The sequence below is a fragment of the Cricetulus griseus genome, chromosome 5 (genome assembly GCF_003668045.3).
Source record: "Cricetulus griseus strain 17A/GY chromosome 5, alternate assembly CriGri-PICRH-1.0, whole genome shotgun sequence".
Lineage (NCBI taxonomy): Eukaryota > Metazoa > Chordata > Mammalia > Rodentia > Cricetidae > Cricetulus > Cricetulus griseus.
Window position 1 is genome coordinate 32,672,276 of NC_048598.1, and position 22,567 is coordinate 32,694,842.

A 22,567-nucleotide genomic window follows, 5' to 3' on the forward strand; every position below is an offset into this window, starting at 1 on the left:
ATGTAAGAGGTCACATGGCTTGGAATCTGGGGTACCAGAGTATAAAAGTTTAATTCTAAGTCAGGGGCTTGCAGATAATTAGCTTCAGACAGACACTGGAACCCCACCTATTTTCCAGCCATGCTCATTTGTCCACACATCTGTGGCTACTTTCCTGATGCACTGGTGGAGCTCAGTATTTATAACAGAGACCACATGCCCAGCAAAGCTGAAAGTATTTCCTGTCTGTCCCTTTACAGAAAAGATCAGCTGACCTTTCTCCAAGTCACTGATCAGTCTTGGTCAGTATAATCTAACATGTCTAGTTAAAACAAAAGCTGACTTGGCTTTATCTTAGGCTTACTGGTGACAAAAAGAACTAGCAGTTATAAGGACTTCCCTTCTTATTAGATCTCAGTAAATCAAAATCTTAGATCTCTGACAAGATATGAAGGGACCCAAAAGATCTGATGAAGATAATCTCATCAGGGTGTATAGAAAGGAATTCTTAGTCTTTTTTAAATGCAAACATTAAGTTCACTAGAAGGAATCCATATATTTTATCTTTTGTTCATGATGATATGTGCAATTCCGAAGGGGTTGGGGAAAAAAACAACTTTAAAATTACCAGTACATTTTTTTCTTTCATTATAAGATTTATTTTCATTTTAATGTGTGAATGTTTTGCCCAGATGTGTGTGTACCACATGCATACCTGGTGCTCCAGGAGGCAAGAAGAGGACGTCAGATCTCCCACTGGAGTTACAGGTAGCTGCAAGGTGCTGGAAACTGATCCTTTGTAGGAGCAGCCAGTGCTCTTGTTCACTGAGCCTCTTTCATAACCCAGCCAGAACATTCTCTAAAGCCCACATGTGCTACTTCTTCAAAAGACTCTCACCACGCCTGACAAAGGCATTCCCAGCTCAGTTGTGGCTCAATAAACTTTTATTATTTTTTATTTATTTTTATTTAAAAGAATTTGTTTCCCTATCACAAAAATTAGCCACACAGCCAACAGCAAAGTTCATAGATACACTGATGGCGGAGAATTCTCTGGGTATTCCCAATGTCCCAATGGCATAAAAGGAGGAAAAGGTACTCAGAACAAATCCAAAACCCAGGATGACTCTGGAAAGACATCACTTGCCATTTCCTTTCTTTTCTCATCAGCTCTAGGTGGTTTTCAGGAGGAGCAAACACGATTTGACTTCAGGAAACCCTTTACACCAATTCTAGCACCTAATGGGCGAAAAACAAGAAGAGTTTTAAGAGCAGTTTTAAAACATAAAGAGTTTAATGACACTTTACTGTATGCACTACTGGAAAAACCAAATAAAAATACCTACTAACTGGTATAATGCCAAAGAACTGAAGGAACCAGATGCTCATTCCTTCTTTCAATTCAAGCACTGTATGAAAAATTTTAAATTAGTTATTGTATCAATTAGGGAGCCTTTCGGGTAAGAAACTGATGGATAAGATACAAATGGACTGAGGTGAAGCATGCGCAGTATATCTTTGGAGTGTCTGATGGTATCTTAAAACATTCTTAAAGAAAAAATTATTGTTAAGGATTTTAATATCTTTCTTTTAATAAGTACTAGGTTGACAACACTAAGGCAACACTAGTGATCAAGATTTTAGAGAATACCAATGTTGTTGTTTCTTTCAACTTCAAAGCTAACCATCTGGTATCAAAATACTTGGCTAGAATTTTAGTGTTAAGTTATTGTCATGCCATAAAAGTAAGCTGTGATAGTGTTAAAATTAAGCTTCAGGAAACAAGGAAGGAAATGGCTAAGAAAGGACAGAGAACAAGAAGGTGGCTGTGAGACTGTCAAGGACTGTTCCATGGACACTTTAATTTTAGGTGATAAAGGCCAGAAAGATGTAACCCTTCACTTTCTGCCTGAACTTCACAATGCTTTTTGTATGTACACTGTAGTACACTAGGTAGGGTCCTCTAGACATGACAGGCCAATGCTGAAAAGTCTTGTTTGGTTCTCATAGTCTATGGGATTCCCACTGCAGCCTTGGGGTTACTATAGGGATGTTGATATTTCTATTTGGTCCAAATGTCTGGGCTGTTGATTAAGGTGTTCCATTTTCAATCCATGCCTTTGAAGGGACCAGCTCCCCATTTTGGCAGCCATAACAGCTAATGCATGCTTGCCTGACCTTGCCTTGGTCACTAGGAGATCAGATGCCTGCCTCGTGGCAAGGAACCAATCAGAAGGTAGCTGATGGTGCTATGCCTTACAGCTCTGGGTGTGCTTTACGGACAGGTGCACAGCAATGACATGCAGAGCATAACAACCTCCATGGGAGAGCCTATGGGCGATAACAACCAGTTGACCAATCAACAAAGGGCAAGTCCTCCAAGCCTGGAGGCACACCAATCCTGAGCCTGTGCGTTTCCCTAGACACTTCTTTAGGCTGCCCTATAAGATCTCTGTTCTGTGGCTTCTCGGAGTCTTTTCTCAGCCATCCAGCATGGTGGATGGATGAAAGGCCCGAGCTAATGGGGTTACCTTGTTAAAAAAACTGCAATAAAGCCTCTTGCTGTTTGCTTCAAGCTTTTGACTTCACCTAGTGACTGGGGTCACCGAGATTCTGGGCTGAGATCCCGGGGACCTGAGCCTCCGGGGGGGGGGGGGGGTGTCTTTCACCTTGTCAAGAGAATGTGAAACTGAGAGACTAGCTACTTCAATCAAATTCCAAGACTTAACATCTTGCTTGAGGCCTCCAGAAAAGAACTAATGTTGATCAGTGCAAAGGCCTAGTTTTCATTAAAGTTGTGGTCCCTCTTTAGAAAATTAATACAAACTTACTACCTACCTGAAAAAGGCAACTGTCATATGAATCAGCCTGGCTAGGTACTGATGTAATTCTGCTTTGAGTTTGTTTCATCTCCACGGGATGTACTTAGTTTGGATTTTCTCCTTTGATGCTTCAGGCAACTGTACTTTTATGAATTAAAGGAAGTTGTGGCAAAATAACTGCCAATATGGAGAAATCATAAAAAAATGCTTTCTGAAATTTCCAGAAGATTATATAGAAGGAGGATGTTCTCTCAACAGTACTTGTGAGCCAAACACACGTACTTAAAAACCTCCATCTAAACAAGGTCTTGTTTAGAAAAAGTCCACTGCTTAACTCAGCAATTATTTACATAAGAAAAAAATTATGCCCAAGGGCTAAATGCTAAGTTATTATTACTGAAAGTTTGATTTCCTTGAGCCATTAACTAAAAATGAAAGCACTCGGTAAACTGTAAGTCTGTGACTCAGACTATGCTCTCGGGTTCACATAGATTTTCAGATTACAGAACACTAAAATTTCTTCTCTATCCTGACTACAACCTTAGAATGGAGGGATAAAAAACTTTGTTTATCAAAGAGAAGAAACAGAAACATGAGGAAGAACAAAGTAGATGTGAAGGCAGCAAATACATAAGCACTCATGGCCTGCCACAGATTGACTGTCTACTGAATGCTGGTCCAATCTGACCATTTATCAACCCATCCAGCCCTCAGCTCCAAACAACCATGATCGTCTCCATAACTGCAAGCTACCTATTTCTTTCAATGTCAATTAAGTCATTTCTGAGGACTGAGATCCCTAATTTGAAATGATCATGAAGGCTCCAATTTCCAAAAGCCTGCTGCAGTTTAAAAAATGGATCTGAGTTTAAAATGGGGATGTATAAAATGGCTTACCTTAATTGTACCCTGGCTGTTAGCAGCAATCAGCACATTGGACTCCTAGGGGGAAAAACAAAACAAAACAAAACCAAGAGCTTTAGAAACAGAGGAGGAATTTCTGGAGGGCAGTTGAAGAGAATAATTTCTTCTTCACCCTTCTTCTATTTCACCCTAAGACAGCAAGGGAATTAAAGTGCTTTTAGCATATGTAAAGGTAACCTGAGAAAAAGTAAGAATCTTGTTTTTCTAGAACAGTCTCTATTATTGAGTCTTTACCATAAAATACAAAGAACTGACATGTCAATATAGTACAAATATCCATTGATAGATATCTACACCAGGAAATTAAGGACATAGGAATATTCATTTTACAGAAGGAAAGCTCATTTCATTTTCTTCCAGTAAAACAGTTCACTTGTCAACCTGTGTATTAGTAACAGTCTTATAATAATAGCCTCAGTGAGAATTTATGTCACAAAGTACTTTCATGTTTTAAGCTATGGGGAGGCATTTTGTTTGGGAAGCAGAAAAGGGTAGGAAGAAAAACAATTTCAGGGGTCAGACAGATCTCCAGAGAGCATGGAGCTCTGGAACGCAGAGATGCATGGAAGTCTTGTTCACAAGGACAGACAGCTAAGAGGTGAACACACTTAAGACTCTAATACAAACCATATAGCTAATAGACAAAATCTAAATGACAGTTATGAGAAAACAGATAAAATGGCCATGCTTTAATGAAGACTGGGATCTACCTGATTATCCTTTACTTAAGGCTTCATGACCAAAGTATAAGTAGAAATAAACTTAATCTGTGTAAGAATGTCACAAAACTTTTTTTTTTGTTGAATTTGCCAGTATTTTATTGAGTATTTTTGCATCAATGTTCATGAGGGACACTGGTCTGTAGTTCTCATTCTTAGTTGTGTCTTTGTGTGGTTTGGGTAACAAGGTAATTAAAAAGAGTACTTAAAAAGAGTTTGGCAATGATCCTTCTGTTTCTATTGTGTGGAAAATTTGAAGAGTATTGGTATTAGCTCTTCTTTGAATTTCTGGTAGAATTCTGTGCTGAAAGCTGGACTTTTTAAAATACTGCTTCTATTTTGTTAGGGGTTATAAGCCTATTTAAATTGTTTATTGCTTATCTGTTCTTGATTTAATTTTGGTAAGTGGTATCTATCCAGAAAATTTTCCATTTCCTTTAAATTTTCCAATTTTGTGGAGTACAGGTTTTCTTTTTTTTTATTTAAATTCTTTAATTACTATTCATATTTACATATCCATCCCCCCCCCATCCTCCCATGTTCCCCACCAACCCCACCACCCCCTCCCTCAACTTCTCCCCAGGGATAGTGTGGCTCTCCACGGGGGACCTACAAAGACCATAATATCATTTGGGGGAGGGCCTAGGCCCTCCTTGCTGCAATAGCAGAAACAGTTGTCCTACCTACTGAGAGCATGGAGACCCTAGTCATAAAACTGGGGAAACAGCATTGGACCGAACCAAGCCCTCTGAATGTGGGTGCCAGCTAGGAGGCCAAGACAGTCTCTGAGTGATAAACTTTAGTTTTCTTGAAATGACATAAGGAATTTGTGTCTTACAAATATGTATTTCTTTTTTAAATTTTCTCTTATTTTTAGGTCTGAAAACTACTCATTTTGTTACTACCTTTTTTTGTTTTGTTTTGTTTTTAAAGATAGGGTTTCTCTGTGTAGCTTTGGAGTCTGTCCTGGAACTAGCTCTGTAGATCAGGCTAGCCCTGAATTCACAGAGATCCACCTGCCTCTGCCTCCCAAGTGCTGGGATTAAAGGCATATGCCACCACTGCCCGGCTTTGTTACTACTTTTATATGAGCAAATAAATAATTTGTTCTATTGTCACAGAATTTTCAGAGGGATTAGAATAGCCTTCAATGCCATCAATGGAGATAGCATCCAAGATCATACTTGTATCTAGAGGAAGGAGATGTGAGAAGGGCACTGATAATCTTTTGCTAGTTGGGTGTTTTTCTTGCAATGGTAAGACAGAGAATGAAGACTGACTGAGAATTAGTTCAGATATTTTCTTTGGGTGATTACACACTGGGATTTTAATACAGTATCTATGATCTCACACTGAGAGAGTATTTGAAGTGAAAGGACCAGGAAGCAAATGGGATTATCTCTTTCACTGATCTCAATTTAGAAAGATCAGAGTAGGCAGAATTTCTATATCTGCTTCAGAAAACAGTTAAAATGCTGAAACAAAAGCTGTGTGTGTGATACAAAGAGTACCTCTAACTATGTGCCAAACTTGGTTACTCATGCTTGTGTAGAAAACACTTCACTTAGTGAGTCATCTCTTTAGCTCAACTGAGACTTCTCTGAATCAGCAATGAAGATAATTAATAGTGATAATTTTTCTTTTTCTTTTCTCTGTATAGTTTCTTGGCCTGTTTGTCTGTGCACCATTGCGTGCAGTGCCCAAGGAGGGCTGAAAAAGGCACTGAATGTCCTAGAACTGAAGTTAACAGATGTTTGGAAATCACCATGTAAGTGCTGGGAATCAAAGCTGCGTCATCTAAAGAGCAGCCAGTATTCTTACCTGCTCAATCACCTCTCCATCTTGTTTTTTCTTTCTTTTTTTAAAATAATCATTCTAAGATAAGACATCTTTTTCTGTACATAAATGTCATTATAAGTGCTAGATATTTTTAGTAACTTTATTGGAAGATATAAGAAAATGTAGAAATTACTTAGATGAAAATTATGTATGAATCTGGACCTCAAATCTTGAGGTTATTCTAATGCAGTTGTAAATAAATACATAAAACAACAGGAATAGATTAGCCACTGATATATATCTCTATTAAATATGTATGGAAATCAGCATTAAAAACTGGTATGAGTGGTTGTCACTGGGAAAATTGTCATTTAACACACAGAGGTTGGTCTAGGAATATTTTATATTTTTATAGGACTTCTAAGATGTTTTAACATTCTGAAAAAAAAAACTTCTTTTTCAAAAACATATTCAATCAGTTCAAAATTGCCAAAACTTGCATGACTTATTTTAGTACATTTCCCTGCCTCTGTCCTGGGAATTGAACTCAGGGCCTTGTGTTTGCTAGGTAAACTTATGTATGCAGTCAGATGAATATAAACATAAACTCTCAGAGAAAGAAAGATCTATCCAAAAGCAGGAACCTACCTTAACTGGAATCAACAGATTCTCTCTCCTTTCCTTCCTGTCCTCCATTTACCCCTTTAAGATTTAACCTTTGGGTCCTCAAAGGTCCTTATGTTCAAAATAAGAGTGTTACTAATAAGCTGTCCTCAGTGGTGAACAGTAAAAAGTTTAAAAGACACGTTCCCAATTTAATATTAAAAAAACCTACATATTACACATTATTATCTCCAGGTTTAGCATGTTGTTATTCCTTGGCCACCAAAGTAGTTACATCCAATCTTAAAGGATAACAATATAGACAGGTTGTGTAATTAATGATATTGGCACAATGTACAGAATTATTATTAACGTGAAGATTGGTTGGTTTTTATAATTATCCATCTGGTTAGACAGATTTTATCTAATAGCTTTTAGAGAAGTTTGTGGATGAGAAAATCAAGACAGGCATATATCATGTCAAAAAGTGTAAAGATATCCAGTTACACACAAACATAAACTGATGACAAGCAGCAAGGAGATACCCCCAAAAGGGCACTCTAAAGGATTTAAATAACAAAGGAAAAATAAATGTCTTGGTCTTGTTTGAATCATATCTCTGATATATTTTTGTAAACATAAATTAAGATAGTTGGTTACAAACCATATGCCTTTTTCTTTGACTTTTACCTATATAATATTTGTCACTGATTTAATCAGGTCACTATAAAAAAGGATTTTGGATCTAGATCAGAATTTATTATGCTAAAAAAACTCGAGGAAAATAAATTGACTAGAAAACTTCAATACTGCTCACTGAAATGAAGAACAAACTAGACTCTTGAAGATGGAGTTTCTCTTCTGCCCAGTCCTGAAGCTGTTTAGTCCCAAATAAATACACAGAGGCTTATATAAATTGTTTTGACCAATGGCTCAGGCTTCTTACTGGCTAGTTGTCTCTTAATTATTAACCCATTTCTATTAAACTATGTATTGCCACAAGGCTGTGGCTTACCCGTAATGCTCCAGCATGTTACTCCTTTGGCAGCTACATGGCATCTGACAGCTCCTCCCTTCCCAGAATTCTACTAGTCTGGTAGCCCTGTCTATTCTTCCTATCTGGCTACTGGCCAATCAGCATTTATTCATCAACCAATAATGGAAACATATATTCACAGCATTCAGAAGGACATCCCTGTCAGACTATGGATTCCTAATGGGCTTAGAAAAATCAGCAAACTGTTTCAACAAATGCCTCATGCAAACTTTGCTCAAAGAAACAAATATGGGAAGTTCAGAACCACAAACAAGGATCTTTCCACAATTAATTACAAATAAGACCAGCTGGGGTTGCTCACAGAACACTCCGATGCTATGGGCCACTCAATTTCTACTGGGATCTTTTCCTCCTGCCCTTCTCCCCAAAACAGAATCAAACAACCAAGACTTCAAAATCAGGACTAAGAAACAACTTTCTTTGGAAATTGTCAGTTTATAGACTCAAAAAGTACAAAACTATATTTTGCTTTTTTTTTTATTCAACACAGGGATTCACTCTAGCCCAGCCAGGCTGGCCTTGGACTAATGGCAATTCTGCCTTGGCTTCTCAAATGCTTGGATTACTGATTCATCATGTGTAGCAAGAAACCAATTTTTAATAAAAAGAAATTCATGAATGCTACTTTCAATACCTCCTTTGCATATAAAATGTTGATTAACTGATAACTTTGGATTAATTAATCCAACCCAACCCCTAGAAAAATAGCAATTCCACATACATTGTACATCCGATTTGTAGGTTCTTCAAATAAATAAGCCAACTGTAACATCTATTTTCAAAAACCATCAACTAACCTGTAATCCCTGTACTTGAGTAATAGAGGCAGGAGTTCAAGGCTAGGGTGAGTGACAAGAGACCTTGTTTCAAAGAGAATTAAAGCGGGGGGGGGGGGGCAATGTCCAAACAAATTTCATAAAGTGCTCCAAAATGGTTGAACTAAATTTACTTGGTTGTCTTTTTTGTTTGCCTCTATAATCTAGTACACTCAATCAGCTGAAGGGTCCAGAAATAGAACATACAAATGTAGGTTCCAAAAATAGGAATATAGAAATACAAATTTGTAAGCCTAAAGGAAATGGGAGCTGACAGTCACCAGCCCTGTCAGCAAACAGGGATTAACTTTTAACAGTGCATTTCTTTGACTGACAGCTCTGTCTACGACCAAAGGTTAGTTTCACACACTCCCACCCTACCCACAATCACAATGAACTAAGTTAACTTTTAATAACAGTTTGTAAGTGAATTTTGGTTTTGCATTGTTCAGTATTCTCAGCTATTGGAAACTGGCAGTACCAGGAAAGTGCAGAATTTCTGTGAACACCATTAGAAATGCAAGGAAGCAGCAGCAGACTAATACAAACACTAATTTAGCCACAAACCTTGTCAGTGGGAATTGTAAACAGCAATTTGTATCTAAGCTTTACCTAGAGATTGTAAAAATTCTTTTGTCCATGCCTCATGCTCATTTCTTACTATAAAAGAGAAGCTCAGAAACCACCCTGACTGATTGCCAGTTTCAGAAGTCTGAGCTCTGACTGTGGTCCCAAGTGGTAAGCTTTTGTGCCCCTGGGTGATTTTCTTTTAATTTTGTTTTTGGAGTAAAGCTTGCTTCTGGCTTCACAGACTATGGTGGTCTGTCCCCATTTTTGCACACTCTTGGTCCCAACAGCAGAGATATTGAATAAAATGGTAAGGAAAACAATACTGATAGTGGTAGTTTAGAAAGTTGTATGGAGGGGAACGATCAGACTTAGCCAGCTGTCCTAAGTCAGAGAGAGACCTCCATGTTCATGTAGGACTGCTGCCTTCTGCAGACAAAAGACATTCTCTCATTTGTCTACATGAATGACTCTGCAGCTTCCACTTTTAGTGCGTTTTATTATTAATATAACTTTTGTGATACAGTCTTTATAGTCTAATTTTCTTTATGTACTTTTATATTATTTCAATTTCTAACTGCTTTCTCATTTAGATATACCTTTAATACACTGAAACAACCTAAATGAAAAAAAAAAAAAAAAAAACAGGATCTCCATAATAGAAAAGAACCATTAAAAAGGCATATTTAACAAACGGAGGCAAAGTGATTTCTAATCAGGGAGAAAAGCTCTTAAAAGTACAAGCAGGCAAGGAGGATGGAGACACACAGACACATACACTCACCCACCTCAGCCATTCCAATGTTAAATAGCCCACATCACTTAATTATCTTTGCTACTTAAGATATCTATAGACACCTTCAAGTTCATTACATGCCAAAATCTCATACTTGACAATATCCTGAATAAGCTTGAAAACACTGCATTCACAATAATATTTATGACAAGGAAAATGATTCTGTACTACTGATGAATATTAAAAACTTCTGAGAGAAGAACAGCACTTTCTTTCTTTAAAAAATGATCAATTTATTTATATGCATGTGTATTTTGCCTGAGTGTGTTTATGTGCACCATGTGCCTGCAGAGGCCAGAAGAACATGTTGGTTCCCCTGGAACAGGATGTACAGGCAGTTGTAAGCTGCTATGTAGATACTGGAAACTGAACCCTGCCCTCTTCAAGAGCCATGTTTTTACCTGCTGTACCTGGGTAAAAATGTTTATTTTAAAATCTCTGCCTCTGGCTAAGCTTGTACTAAAACTTTCACTAGAAATTCAATTCCATATGAAACTAAATAGATGAATTAAGAGGCTAAATTAATCCTCTGTGAATGAAGATACTTTTGTCATTAAACGATTACACATGGAATTGAGGGGTAGAATACAAATAGCAAAATTAGGAAGTGGCATCAGGAGACAGGGTTTAAGACCCAGTTAATAGGCAGAAACATCTAAGGACATCATCAATTTTTCTGATATGTATTTTAGCATAAAGAGTACAAAGAGTGCCTTAAAGCTCTTAATAGTCAATTTGTAGAAAATGAATGTTAAAAATTAGAAGGCTGTGCAAAGAGATCAAGACAGCTAGAAAGGCCATGCTCCTATTTTATAGCAAAAAAAAGAAGCTGCAGATAGCTGTAAATTCATGACATTATGTAAGTGTTTCTGTAAGCACTTTAGAGAACAGAATTCACAGGCAAAACTGGAGAGCTGGGTGCCTGTGAGGACAGATTCAAAGCATTTGCTTACTAGCATGGAAACAGCTGAAAATGACAGTATGTTTAAGGAAATATTAATGGTAGTATGTGGGCCAACTTGAACTGGCCCGGGAGCTGCAGACATTAAAGAGACAGGGCTGTATTCTCTTGTCCACTTTCTTTTATGACCCTTACATCAGGGACAATGGGAAGAAGAATGAGAAAGCTTTTATGTGCTGTTTTTTGGGGGAAGACAAACACTGCTAAAAAGACATTCAGGCATTCTTTCCCCAATTCTCTTACAGAATAGAAAGAACAGTCTATAGAGAAAGAGTTGGTAGAGTGTAAAAACTGTAGTCTGAAGGCACTGATGCAAACATCATGCAGCTGGGAAATTTATTTTGGCTTCATGGCATGCATATGTGACAGTTGGCTCAGCACTACATTTTGAAGAAAGGCATCAACAGTTGAGATGTCCAGAAAACTGGTCTAAGTACATCAAATCCTCTATCTTTGCTTACTTAGTTGTGTTTTTAAACCAGTTAGGACACATGTTCCTAGTAGCTCTGCTACAGGAACCACCTTTGAAAATGGAACACTTATACTTCATAGTTGTTTAAAAACAAAGAGGTCACTTTCTCTTACAAACTGAGTGAAACTATTCCCCCTTCACTTGGGTCTAGGGAAATGTCTAGTGGGAGACCTTTTGACACCAGAACACTGAAAACTCTGCCTTCAGATCATGCTAACAAAGCCATTTCTTGAACGTGTGTCTAAGGAAAAGGCAGGCCATTTAACTATATATACGTAGACTATGGATTGCTTCACTTGAAAAATCCAAGCAATCAACCAATGACAATCTCCAATTCATGTTTTTCCTCAAGACACATACCTACTTCTTGAACACACAAGGCCTATCACCCTTAGTGAGGCAGAGTTGAGTCAGAACATCCCTATCTCCTCATGCTTGGTTGCCTCATGAAAACATTTTGGTGATTGATACACTCTCTGTCAGGAAAATTAGGCCTAGCTCTGTAACACTGATACCCCCAATAGCTAGGCTCACAGAACTTGACTTACACTAAGAGTCATAATAGACGAATGCTCTTCTTCCTCCTCTCCTTCCCCTGTGGCATACACCAGCATAGAGGATAAAGCACAGAAAGAGGCTATACTTCAGGACTCCTTCAAAGAAAAAAATTCTTTGGGGGAAGCAGTACAAAGGAAAGACTGAAGACCAGTCAAAGGTTTTAATACACTGAGAAAAATCTAACACGCTAATAGACACTAACTACAAAGGTCAGGATTAGTTTTTGGCACACACTACAGTTTAAGAATTGTAAGTCAAACCATCATACATTTAAGTATTTGGTATCTATATTATGAAGTGAAAAAAGATCCCAAAGTAAAATGTGAAAAGCTAGGTGGAAAAGATGCCGCAAACATTGTTTTCTTTTTAATATAAAAAATAAAGACTAGAACAGCAAAAATTAACTGTTCTTTCTGTTCAAGTAATAGAATTACACATATTTTTCTTTATTCTTTATTTTCTGAAAGTTCTCTATTACTAAAAGAAAACTGAACATTCCAAAACACAAATGATGTAGGAAAAAGGAATCGTCTCTTGATTAAGTTAGCTGCATTTATAGTGTTCAAATTCTGACTATAAAATTTCTGTTTGGCTAGGCACAGCTTTATAAAATACAATATGATTAGAATTATGTTTGTCATTATTTTATAACATATACTTTAACTGGCATAAGACCGGAAACTCTGTAATTAAAATGCAAATATTAATACAACCAATCAAAATCTCATGTTTATTTTAAAAATGCTGTTTATCAATAAGAAATACAGTACTACCGGGATGAGGAAGCTGTCATCCTAAGATTTATTTATATCTGACCCAATACTTTTACTCATAACATCTCAAATTGACATCACATTGATACTGCAGTGCCAGGAATGCAGGGGTTTTACATGAGACAGTAAATGGAAAATTCCTTTATTTTCCCCAAATAGAATAAAGGTTAAAATAAGCAGGAAATAAGTCTCCTAGAGTTGTTACCCATATTGCAAGCAATCCCTTCTCTTTTTGGGGGAGGGGGGAGGGTGAGGGGCTTGGCTGGTTCTACATTAAGTATTTACTAAATGCATTTTTATTCAACTAGAAAATATGTTTTTCCATTATGTACACTTCAGTACCTGTAAGTAGCATTCATTAAACTTTTAAGTAAAAGGAAGTGGCATCCATTATTCAATTTTCCTCCTTTCACTAGAAATAAGGAAACTTGGTATGACAGATAAACATTCAGAATTTACCTCAGAGTATTTTGGACACCTTTAAGTATAGTGGAAGCTGTGCATAAGATCTACCATCAACATCCAGCACAGGAGTACAGTGGGGTGGGCATTAGCTGATGACTTCTGGAGGAGGGAGAACCAGTTTTCAGTACATGTGCAGACCTTGGTAGGTCAACTCTCTAAATGGATGATCACACACCCACAAGCATATGGCTAACACAAACTAGAGTGGAGAAGTATTTTTTTAATAAGGACATCAAATTTAGAGACCACAGGATGATGGTCAGGGGTCTAGGAGCAATTAGGTGGAAGGGGAGGGATTGATTGTGATCAAGATATATGAGTGTATATTATTTTATTCTCAAAGAATAAAAATAATATTATTTAGTAAAAATTCATGTTAGGTCAAGGTTATTCATAATGCCTTCTTAAATAATATTTATTTTTCCTTAGAAAAAAGCAAACTTCAAACCAACAAAGCAACATTTAAAGATCTATGTTAATTCTATTAGTTAAAATTGGCATATATAAAACAAAAAAATTGAGTTATTTTATTATGTCAAATTCTATTACAGTAAATATAAAATGTCAATAATGAAATACTTTAAATGTCAAGCAATAGACTCCATAAAGTTTGTTGATTTCCTTACCACATTCACTACAAAATCTAAAGCAACAAATGTTTTCGTTGAGTTGGTCCATATAATACCGGCCAGTAAACTAAGGAAAATCTATATCTCAAACAATTTACTCTGAGAAAAAACTAACAGCATTCATTGCCTTAGTTTTCTGTCTCTGTTTTGAATGTTTCTGCCTTTCTATATTATGGATACTGGAGAAGAAAAAATTTAGGAGATGGAAGCACATTCCTGGAAGTCAGAATCTTTTTCCACTCTCAACACAAAGAACTTATTCAGATTGCCCCTCTTCCTGTCAGCACAATTTTTTAAAGCGTTACAATCATCCAGCTAAAGGAAAAAAAAAGGAAGACAAAAGGATGAAGAGAAACAGCTGAAAAAAGTGGGGAAGAGAAGCTCCTCTATTATATATTCACTGAAGAATTTTGAAAAAGCAGTGTGTGGGAAGTCTTCTGTCATGTGATTATATATAAGATTTATAGGCATATAGACACATATGGTCTGTGTATCCTTGAGATACCCCCCCTTAAATTTATGCTGTGCTTAAATTTATGTATCTTAATCCTGATACCTCAGTGCTGGAATTAAAGATGTTACCAAGCCTAGTGAATATATTTCTAAGATGGTATTTAAATTTTTTTAATTGAAGAAAAAATATCATACTTGTTTTGCTTCTCTCTAAACTAAGTGAAGGAGTAGCAAAATCTAAGACATTAGATATTCATGGTCATAATGATCCCCTCTAACAAGTGCTTGAGAATCACTGAGGTATCTTGGCAGACCTGTGTAACATGGTACTTTCTCAGAGTTAGTATGATTTCTTGTTTCCAAGCTTGACTATTCATATATCATTTCCCATGAAGCCTTGGGGAACTTTGCAGAATACAGATCTCTACCTATGTTCTTTTCTTCCTGAATTATGTATTAGGAATCTAAAACTGGAATTGTTTTGTTTCCAATTTTGAGATATTTCGAAACAATCCCAATAATCAGCAAGAATTTAGAAGCATTCATTCACTACATTGTGTCAAATAGTAAAAACCTCACCATTAGCAAGGATTAGAAGATGAGACAACTGGTTTTTAACTAGCAAAAATCAGTAAAACTATACAGAAGGATATAGCATAAGGATCAGCCCCCATAAACCTTTAAACCATTCATAGGCTTTCATAGGGATCACAGACTTCTACCTTGACTTTCACTAAGCATATATATAATCAACCAGAGACAACTGAGACTCATATGGTTTACCTCAATACAATTGACATGGTTTAATTTCAATGACTCTTTCACTGTTCAATATACATGGAGGTAAGGGCAGTATGCCAATTCATGGGTCTCCCTGCCCAATGATAGTGTTTTATAATATAATTTAAGAGTTGATTTGAAACTAGCATACAATGTTTTATATTTGTCTTAATGTGTTCCAGTGAAACAGTACTGTGAGAAGGTCCTGGGATATTCATTCACATCTCCATTCTCTGAACTTCCAAGACTCAACAAATCTTTACCTTGATATCTTTTACCAAATTCCTAAGTTTCTCAAAAATATCCCTTCTAATTCTTGCTCATGTAAAATTATTTGTCTTCTCACATTTTAAAATCTATTCTTGAATATAGTACTATAGTACTTTTCTTCTTTTTATTTTCCCATCATTTTTGCACCCCTGTATATGGAAGACAAGGTCTAACATCCAGTGTCTTCTTCAATCGTTTCACCTTATTTTTCTGAGACTCAGTGGCAAGAAAACTCCAGGGATCCTACTATTCTGCCCCCACAGTACTGGGATTATAAGGATGGTACATTGTACTTAGCTTTTCATGTAAGTACTAGGGATCTAACTTAGTTCTTCATGCTTGGACACAGATTTTACTAACTGAGCCATATCCCATGTCCCTCTATGAATTCCTCTGTATATTTCCTCCTAACTTATCCACTGGCTCATCAGCAGCAGCAGCAGCTGCTTTCATTTAACTCATGCAATGAATTCATCGTGTGTTTTTATTGTGAAACTTATTTCCAATTCCCAAGTGAAATTGTCAATCTTGTCTTTAATTTTGTAAGCATGGATACTTACTTATAAGCCAGGTGAGATAATCCAGAGCTGCTGTGATTCTGTTTCTATTGTGTGTTACTATGCTGAATTTTTATTTCTATTGTGTTGTATTTTCCTATGCCTTTTTAGTTGCTACTATGCCCTACTTATTATATTCCCAAAAGCAGAAAAACATGTAAATCTTTTATAGATAATTTAGGTTTATGTTCTGTGGATACCAGTAATCTAGGACCCCCCTCAATTAAATTTCAAGAACTGGTCTGATTTGAAGCTGATTTTCAATATCACAGTTTATCTTCCACCATTTCAGCCTAGATTATAATTCTTTTTTGTTCTAAAACACCATGAGTCACTCATCACCCTAGATTATAATTCTTTTTGTTCTAAAACACGATGAGTCACTCATATGATGTAGCTTAGGAACACTAGATTCCAATTTCTCTGCCCTTAACAATCTGCTCTGAGTGTAGTTGATTCCTAGTCTGGTAATTCTTCTGTCCTCGTTCAAGGTAGGTATGAATATGCTTAGAAACATGTTTTTTTTTTTTTTTTTTTTTAATGATGATTTTGTTGTTGTGGGAACATCACAGCATATACTGACAAAAAGCTAGATGGTCCAGCCCACTACCTCCCCAAGTTGTATATAGAATCTATTGCTCTTAAGTTATAACTTGTACTGTATTTACTGTATTAATATTAAATACTATAGGAGATTGGTGATATATGTATACTTGGTGTTAAGCATTTGAGTATCTAAACAGTCATAAATTGCTATGCTCAAAATCTGTCCAGAAGATATACAACATGGTGTATATATCTGGCAATGACAATCAAAGAACCTGCAAGACTGAAAGCTGCTTTGAATGAGGCAGTACGTCATATTAATGTGAAGGGCTAGAACATACAGTCTACTGATGTTAAGTTTATAAAAACTATACACTTAGGTCACACTAACTATAAACACCCCACCCCCACCGACATTGTGATGCTTGTCTATGATCTCAGAATTTGGTAGATGAAAGGTGAAGGATTGAAGAGTTCCAGGAAAGCCTATACTACAAAGCTAGACCATATCTACAAACACTAAAAAATAAAACAAAACAAAAACCAACCCACTAAGAACAAAACAATACTGATACAGAAGTTGGTACCATGGACTGAGGTATTGCTGTGATAAGCCTGACCATAATTTAGTTTGGAGGAATGTGGACTTTGGATTAGAACAGCCGGTGAAGGCTTTAAGCAAGGCTTAATGGGATACCACAGTACAAACATTGAAGGCAGTGGTGCTGAGGGTGGATTTGAACCGTAGGGGCCTGGCTCAATGTGTTTCAAAGAAGAATGTCAGTATGTGGCCTACAGATTATTCTTATGACATTTTGGTGAAGAATGTGGCTGCTTTCTGCCAGTGTCCAAAAAATGTGCCTGAGGCTTAATTGAAGAGTTTTGGATTAATTGCACTGGCAGAGGAAATCTCAAAACAGCCTAGTATAGATTTTGTCGTGTGGTTTTAGTGTTCACTCTTCTATAATGAAAAGGAGCAAGCTGAGCAAGTAAAAAATGCAAAATGTACAGATTAAGGAGAAAAGGGGCATTAGAAAGGGAAATGGAGCTAAATCCTCTGTCAAGGAGATAAACAGGTTAAGGAGTGGAATAAAGGGAATGGTGACCTCAAGGCAAGATCCCACCCTGCTAAACTTCCAATCTGTACAAAGAAATTAAAAAACAACCTGGCTTTTAACACCAGCACTCAGAAAGGCAGAGGGTGGGCAGATCTCTGCCTTTGAGGCCAGGCTGGTCTACAGATCTGAGTTTCAGGACAGCTAAGCTTAAGCTGGCAATGTTTCAATTAGTATCTAAAACACCCATTTTCTCTGTTGATAAAATGCCAGACCAAAAAAAGGAAGAAACACCTACCATTTACCTAGCTATACCTTAAAATCTAAAACGAAAACAATAAAACAATCAATGCTATGTATTTATAAACATTATGAAGTGCCATGGTTAAAAATATACATGAAAACTTACCCCGTCTGATAGTGCCCGCCAACACACTGCACTGACAAATTCATTTGTATCATCTTCTTTCCGGTCTTTGTCCAGAACGCTCTTAACTGTATCAAACTTAAAAGTCAGCAAAGTCTTAGAAAGTCCTTTATAGTACAGGTAGAGGGAGTTGTTCTCACTTCCTGAAAAGAAAAAGTAAATGCACTTTTTAGAATGGGAGAATCTGAAATTAGAATACATACATACATACATACATACATACATACATACATACATACATACATACTCACTCACTCATTCATTTGGGAAAGTCTTGCTATATATCCCCAATTGTCCTTAAGCTCACAACTGTCTTTCTCTGCCTCTCAAATGCTGGGATCATAAGTATATGATACCACAGCCAGCTAGAATACCATTCTTTCTATGACCCTATACTCTGTGCTACAAATTGAATCTAAGGCCTTTGGCTATAATGAACTACATTTCTAGCTCTAGTTCCAGAACACAACATTCAGATAGTAATTATTAATCCAAGTTTTAGCAAAGAGACCAATTATCTTTTACATTCAAATCTGAAAGACAAGATCACAAGACCAATTAATTGGGAACTATGTGAGAAGGGATTCTTGGACAAAAACTATTGCTAAATGATATAACAGTGTTTATAGTTCTAAACTAAAATGTTTTAAATTAAAAAAAAAACACTCATAGCAGAAGTCTGTACATTCAAAAAGCTGTTATAAACAAGAGTCTTAAACAGCATTTGGAAAGATTAAAATGTAGAAAGGAAAACAGAAGATTTGGTATTTAACAAAGGCCAATTTGAATAGCCTCAACAACTTAATTCTCCATTCCCCAAACAGCATTACCCTATCAGATGAGAGGTCAAACCGACACATTTCAGGAGCCTTCCAAGGATAACTGAGCAGCTTACCTACTTTGGTGGTATTCAAGTTCATACATTAGGAGGAAATACAATTTAATAAATAAGAGCCATGTCATTTAAAAGTGTTAACAAAAGTTCATTAACTCTATTAGAACATTTGAATAATAGTATATTGAATTTTTCCACTTCTGCTATAAAATTTCATATATCATATATATAAAAATCTAGAATAACATATTCATCCAACCCAAACAAACTGCTTAATGAAAAGGATACTAGGCAGGGTGGAATGAATATCACGTTTCTGAAAAGATGTCTTATGAAATAATAGTAGCAGAAATTAATAGTTTCTATAGTCTATATAATACCTACAGAAATTATGGCATGTTTAGAATTACTAGAAAACAGTTAAAAATCTTTGGCATTACTATGAATACAGTGCTTGTATGCAGAACAGAAAAACTCATCCTCTCCAGCATGACTGGAAGAAAGAATTCAGTCCTAAGCATCAAGTGATGCTACCTTCTGAGAGCACAAATCAACTGGAAACTACCATGACATGTCTTTGCAAAGTTTCTTTAAGAATATAATTTCACTTACCACAAGCTATATAATCTCCATTGGAAGCAAGTCCTACGAAGTTTTTTTCATTAATATGACCCTTGAAGGAACGCAAACAATATGGTTTCCCCACATTCCACAGTTTTAGTTGGCTGTCTGTTGAGCTGGGATAAACACAAAGAGGAGTAAATTTTAGATTTCTTGGTATGAAACTCATCACCAAAAGTGATTAAAAAGCAATCCAGTTTTGTGGTTAAGAATGCAGACTCTGGTACCTGAGGGTCTGAGTCTTGTTTTCTCACTGGCTTCAATGTTTCAACAGTTAAATATGATACATGATGATCTATTGTATAGATTTAAATGGACCTAACACTGTACAAACCAAATTCACTTAACATTTTTTCAATAATGCTTGGGGATATAGGAAGTATAAGCATTAACAGCATCAACAGCACTGTCGCATTATCAATAAATAATGAGTTTTTGTACTGAGAGATGTTTCATTTTGAGGAGATACTCATTCTTCTTGTTACTGGCATACTAGATATGAACTATTTTCATGCCATTCCTACATGTAAGAGATATGGTTGGAAAGTACACAACGCATTTTGCTGAAAGAATACATGGATCTCATTTCTTACCCAAAACTTTTTTTTTTTTTAAATATAAAACCCACTGGTAATGTTTTAATAGACAATTTTAGGACAGATACTATTTTGCAAACTGTTAAGGGGCTGTGTTTATATTTATACTTAATGAGGAGGACACTATGATACAGATTTTTCATATATTATTTTGTTTAAAGATTTAAAATAACTTAGTTCTGCTATTAGCCCCATTTAGAAATGAAAAAATTAAGATTCAGAAGGTTACAACTATATATAGCCAAGATCCAAACTGTTTGATTTGAGTTCTTTCAGAAATATGCTTTGATCTATTTTATTCCAAAATATAGCAATGACTGTCCTTTTATGTTTCGGTATAAAATATACTTCATTTAAGTCATTTACCGCCTATTATGGCTACCCTAAAGATGTAATACTTTTTAGCTACCACTTAAATTAAGCTTGTCAATTCATTACCCAAATAACTCCCTTGGAAATCTCAGTTATGAATTTTTTTGTCCTCTTTTGAAACTGAACTAAAATCATCTTGCCAAATCACCAAATTCTTATTTAGAGCCACCACTGTGAAAGTGAGATACAAAATTCAAGGCACTGGAATAAGTATTCTTCTAAGAAAGACAAAGAACTAAGTAAAAAGAGAAGAAAGCAAGAAACCATTAAGTTTGGGAAGAGACACATTCGTGCATGTGTGTGTAGAAATTAAGAATGAATATTTGCTACATAATAAGAAAACTATGAGATGGATAACCAAAACATGGAAGTACCCATGTTATTAGAAAAGTTCTATAGTTTCACCATGGAGTTTATATGACTGAGATTTTATTTCCTTCAAAAAAGTAACTAAAAGATTTTACAAAGGACATTTGCTTGTTATAAACAGACACACTTAAAAAGTTATTTTTAAAACAGATTTTACTGTGAAACTGATATAGGTTAGTATAATATCAACCAATTACTTAAAATTAAAAATCCTTCTACTACTATGTTGAAAGCTGTCATATTTAAGTAATACATACTGATTGACTTTAATCATTCTTTCTATTTCATCAACCATACTGGTTACCTTTTTGGGAGAAGAAGTAACAGAAATAAAATTTGAAGCTCAAATGTTACTTAAATTAAAAATATCACTTTTAAGAGGACCTATCAGAACGTAATACATTTTATTCACAACATAAAAATGAACAACGAAGGTAAGATACAAGCATTTTAATGGAAGATACAGAAATCTGTTATTTCAGAAAGAAAATATAATTGAGGTCATCCTTTACATATACCTACAACATCAATGATGAGACCTCTACTAAACTCACCCTCCAAGGGGAGTAATACTCACGCAGAGACAATTTCTTCACCACTAACAAACTTGGCATAAGAGACTGCTTTTCTGTGTCCCTTGAATACCATTATTGGCTGCTTAGTGTTACGGAGATCATAGTAGTGAACACAGTGATCTAAAACAAAACAAAGAGATAAATGTAGTAAATGAAGAAAAGGAAGGCACAACAACTGAACTGGATTTGGTGTAGTAGCACATGCCTGTGATCACATCATTTGGACAATAAAAGCAAGAAATTATTGGAATTTTCATCGACATAGCAAGTTCCAAGACTAAGCTAGGATACTAGGTTCTGTCTAAAAAGATGAATAGGGGTTATGCAACCAAAATATGACCTAATAACAAGTTCAGGTAACTAGTTCTTTATATATATACATTTATTTTACTTTGTATGCATAAGTGTTTTGCCTGCCTGGATGTAAGTTTGTGTGGGAGTGTCAGGACCCCAAGAACTGGAGTTACAAATAGTTCAAAGCTGCCATGTGGGTGCAGGGAATCAAACCCAGGTTCTTTGGAAGAACAGTCAGTACTCTTTTGTGCTGAGCCATCTCTCTAGCCTGCTGGTAACTAGTTCCAAGAATTGATGTATGATCTTTTCTTCAACACTCATATGGTAAGCTATACTGTGAATCAGAATATATACATCCCTCATTAAGTTGCTTTTGACAAGAGTATTTTATCATGACATGGAAAAAAATTGCCAGTTGCTCTGTCCTTCTCCCACCAACTTTTACCACCCCAAACTAGAATGATGTATGACTCGATCTATCTCCAGGAGTCATTTGTGTTGTTTCCCATCTTGGGCTACAAGGAATAAAGCTTCCTTAAGTGTCTCTGTTCGACTGATTTTGTGTTTGTAATTCCAATACCATGATGTCTTATTAATTCACTGTATCTCCATAGTAAGACTGTCAAGGGAGGAAGGTGGACTTTTTTTTTTTTCCTCAAAACTGATTTTTACTACAAAAGTTAACAATCAAATTATATAACATCTATAAAGAATCTAATTCTTTTACTGAACTTGTGATAAACACACACAGATCAGTCTTCAGAGAATTAATATCTCTGGCACTTTAAGTATCACTATTCATTAATATAGCATACATTTCGATTATTTAAGGCTTCTTTATTAGTGTTGCTGTGATAATGAACTCTGACCAAAGGCAGAGTTTGAATGTTGTAAATAT

At 36.0% G+C, this 22,567-nt stretch overlaps 1 protein-coding gene and 1 non-coding gene across 2 annotated transcripts in view; both read right to left on the reverse strand.

Annotated features, from left to right (window-relative positions):
* Positions 1–902: 902 nt before the first annotated feature.
* Cop1 (COP1 E3 ubiquitin ligase) overlaps positions 903–22,567 on the reverse strand; it is a 106,690-nt gene continuing 85,025 nt past the window's right edge. The window contains 5 exon segments of the mRNA XM_027417272.2: positions 903–1,218; positions 3,699–3,743; positions 17,990–18,150; positions 19,455–19,579; positions 21,378–21,495. Coding sequence (XP_027273073.1) covers positions 1,201–1,218; positions 3,699–3,743; positions 17,990–18,150; positions 19,455–19,579; positions 21,378–21,495 — 467 coding nt within the window. The 3' untranslated portion in view covers positions 903–1,200.
* Positions 9,612–9,751, reverse strand: LOC113835962. The gene has a single exon (XR_003485862.1).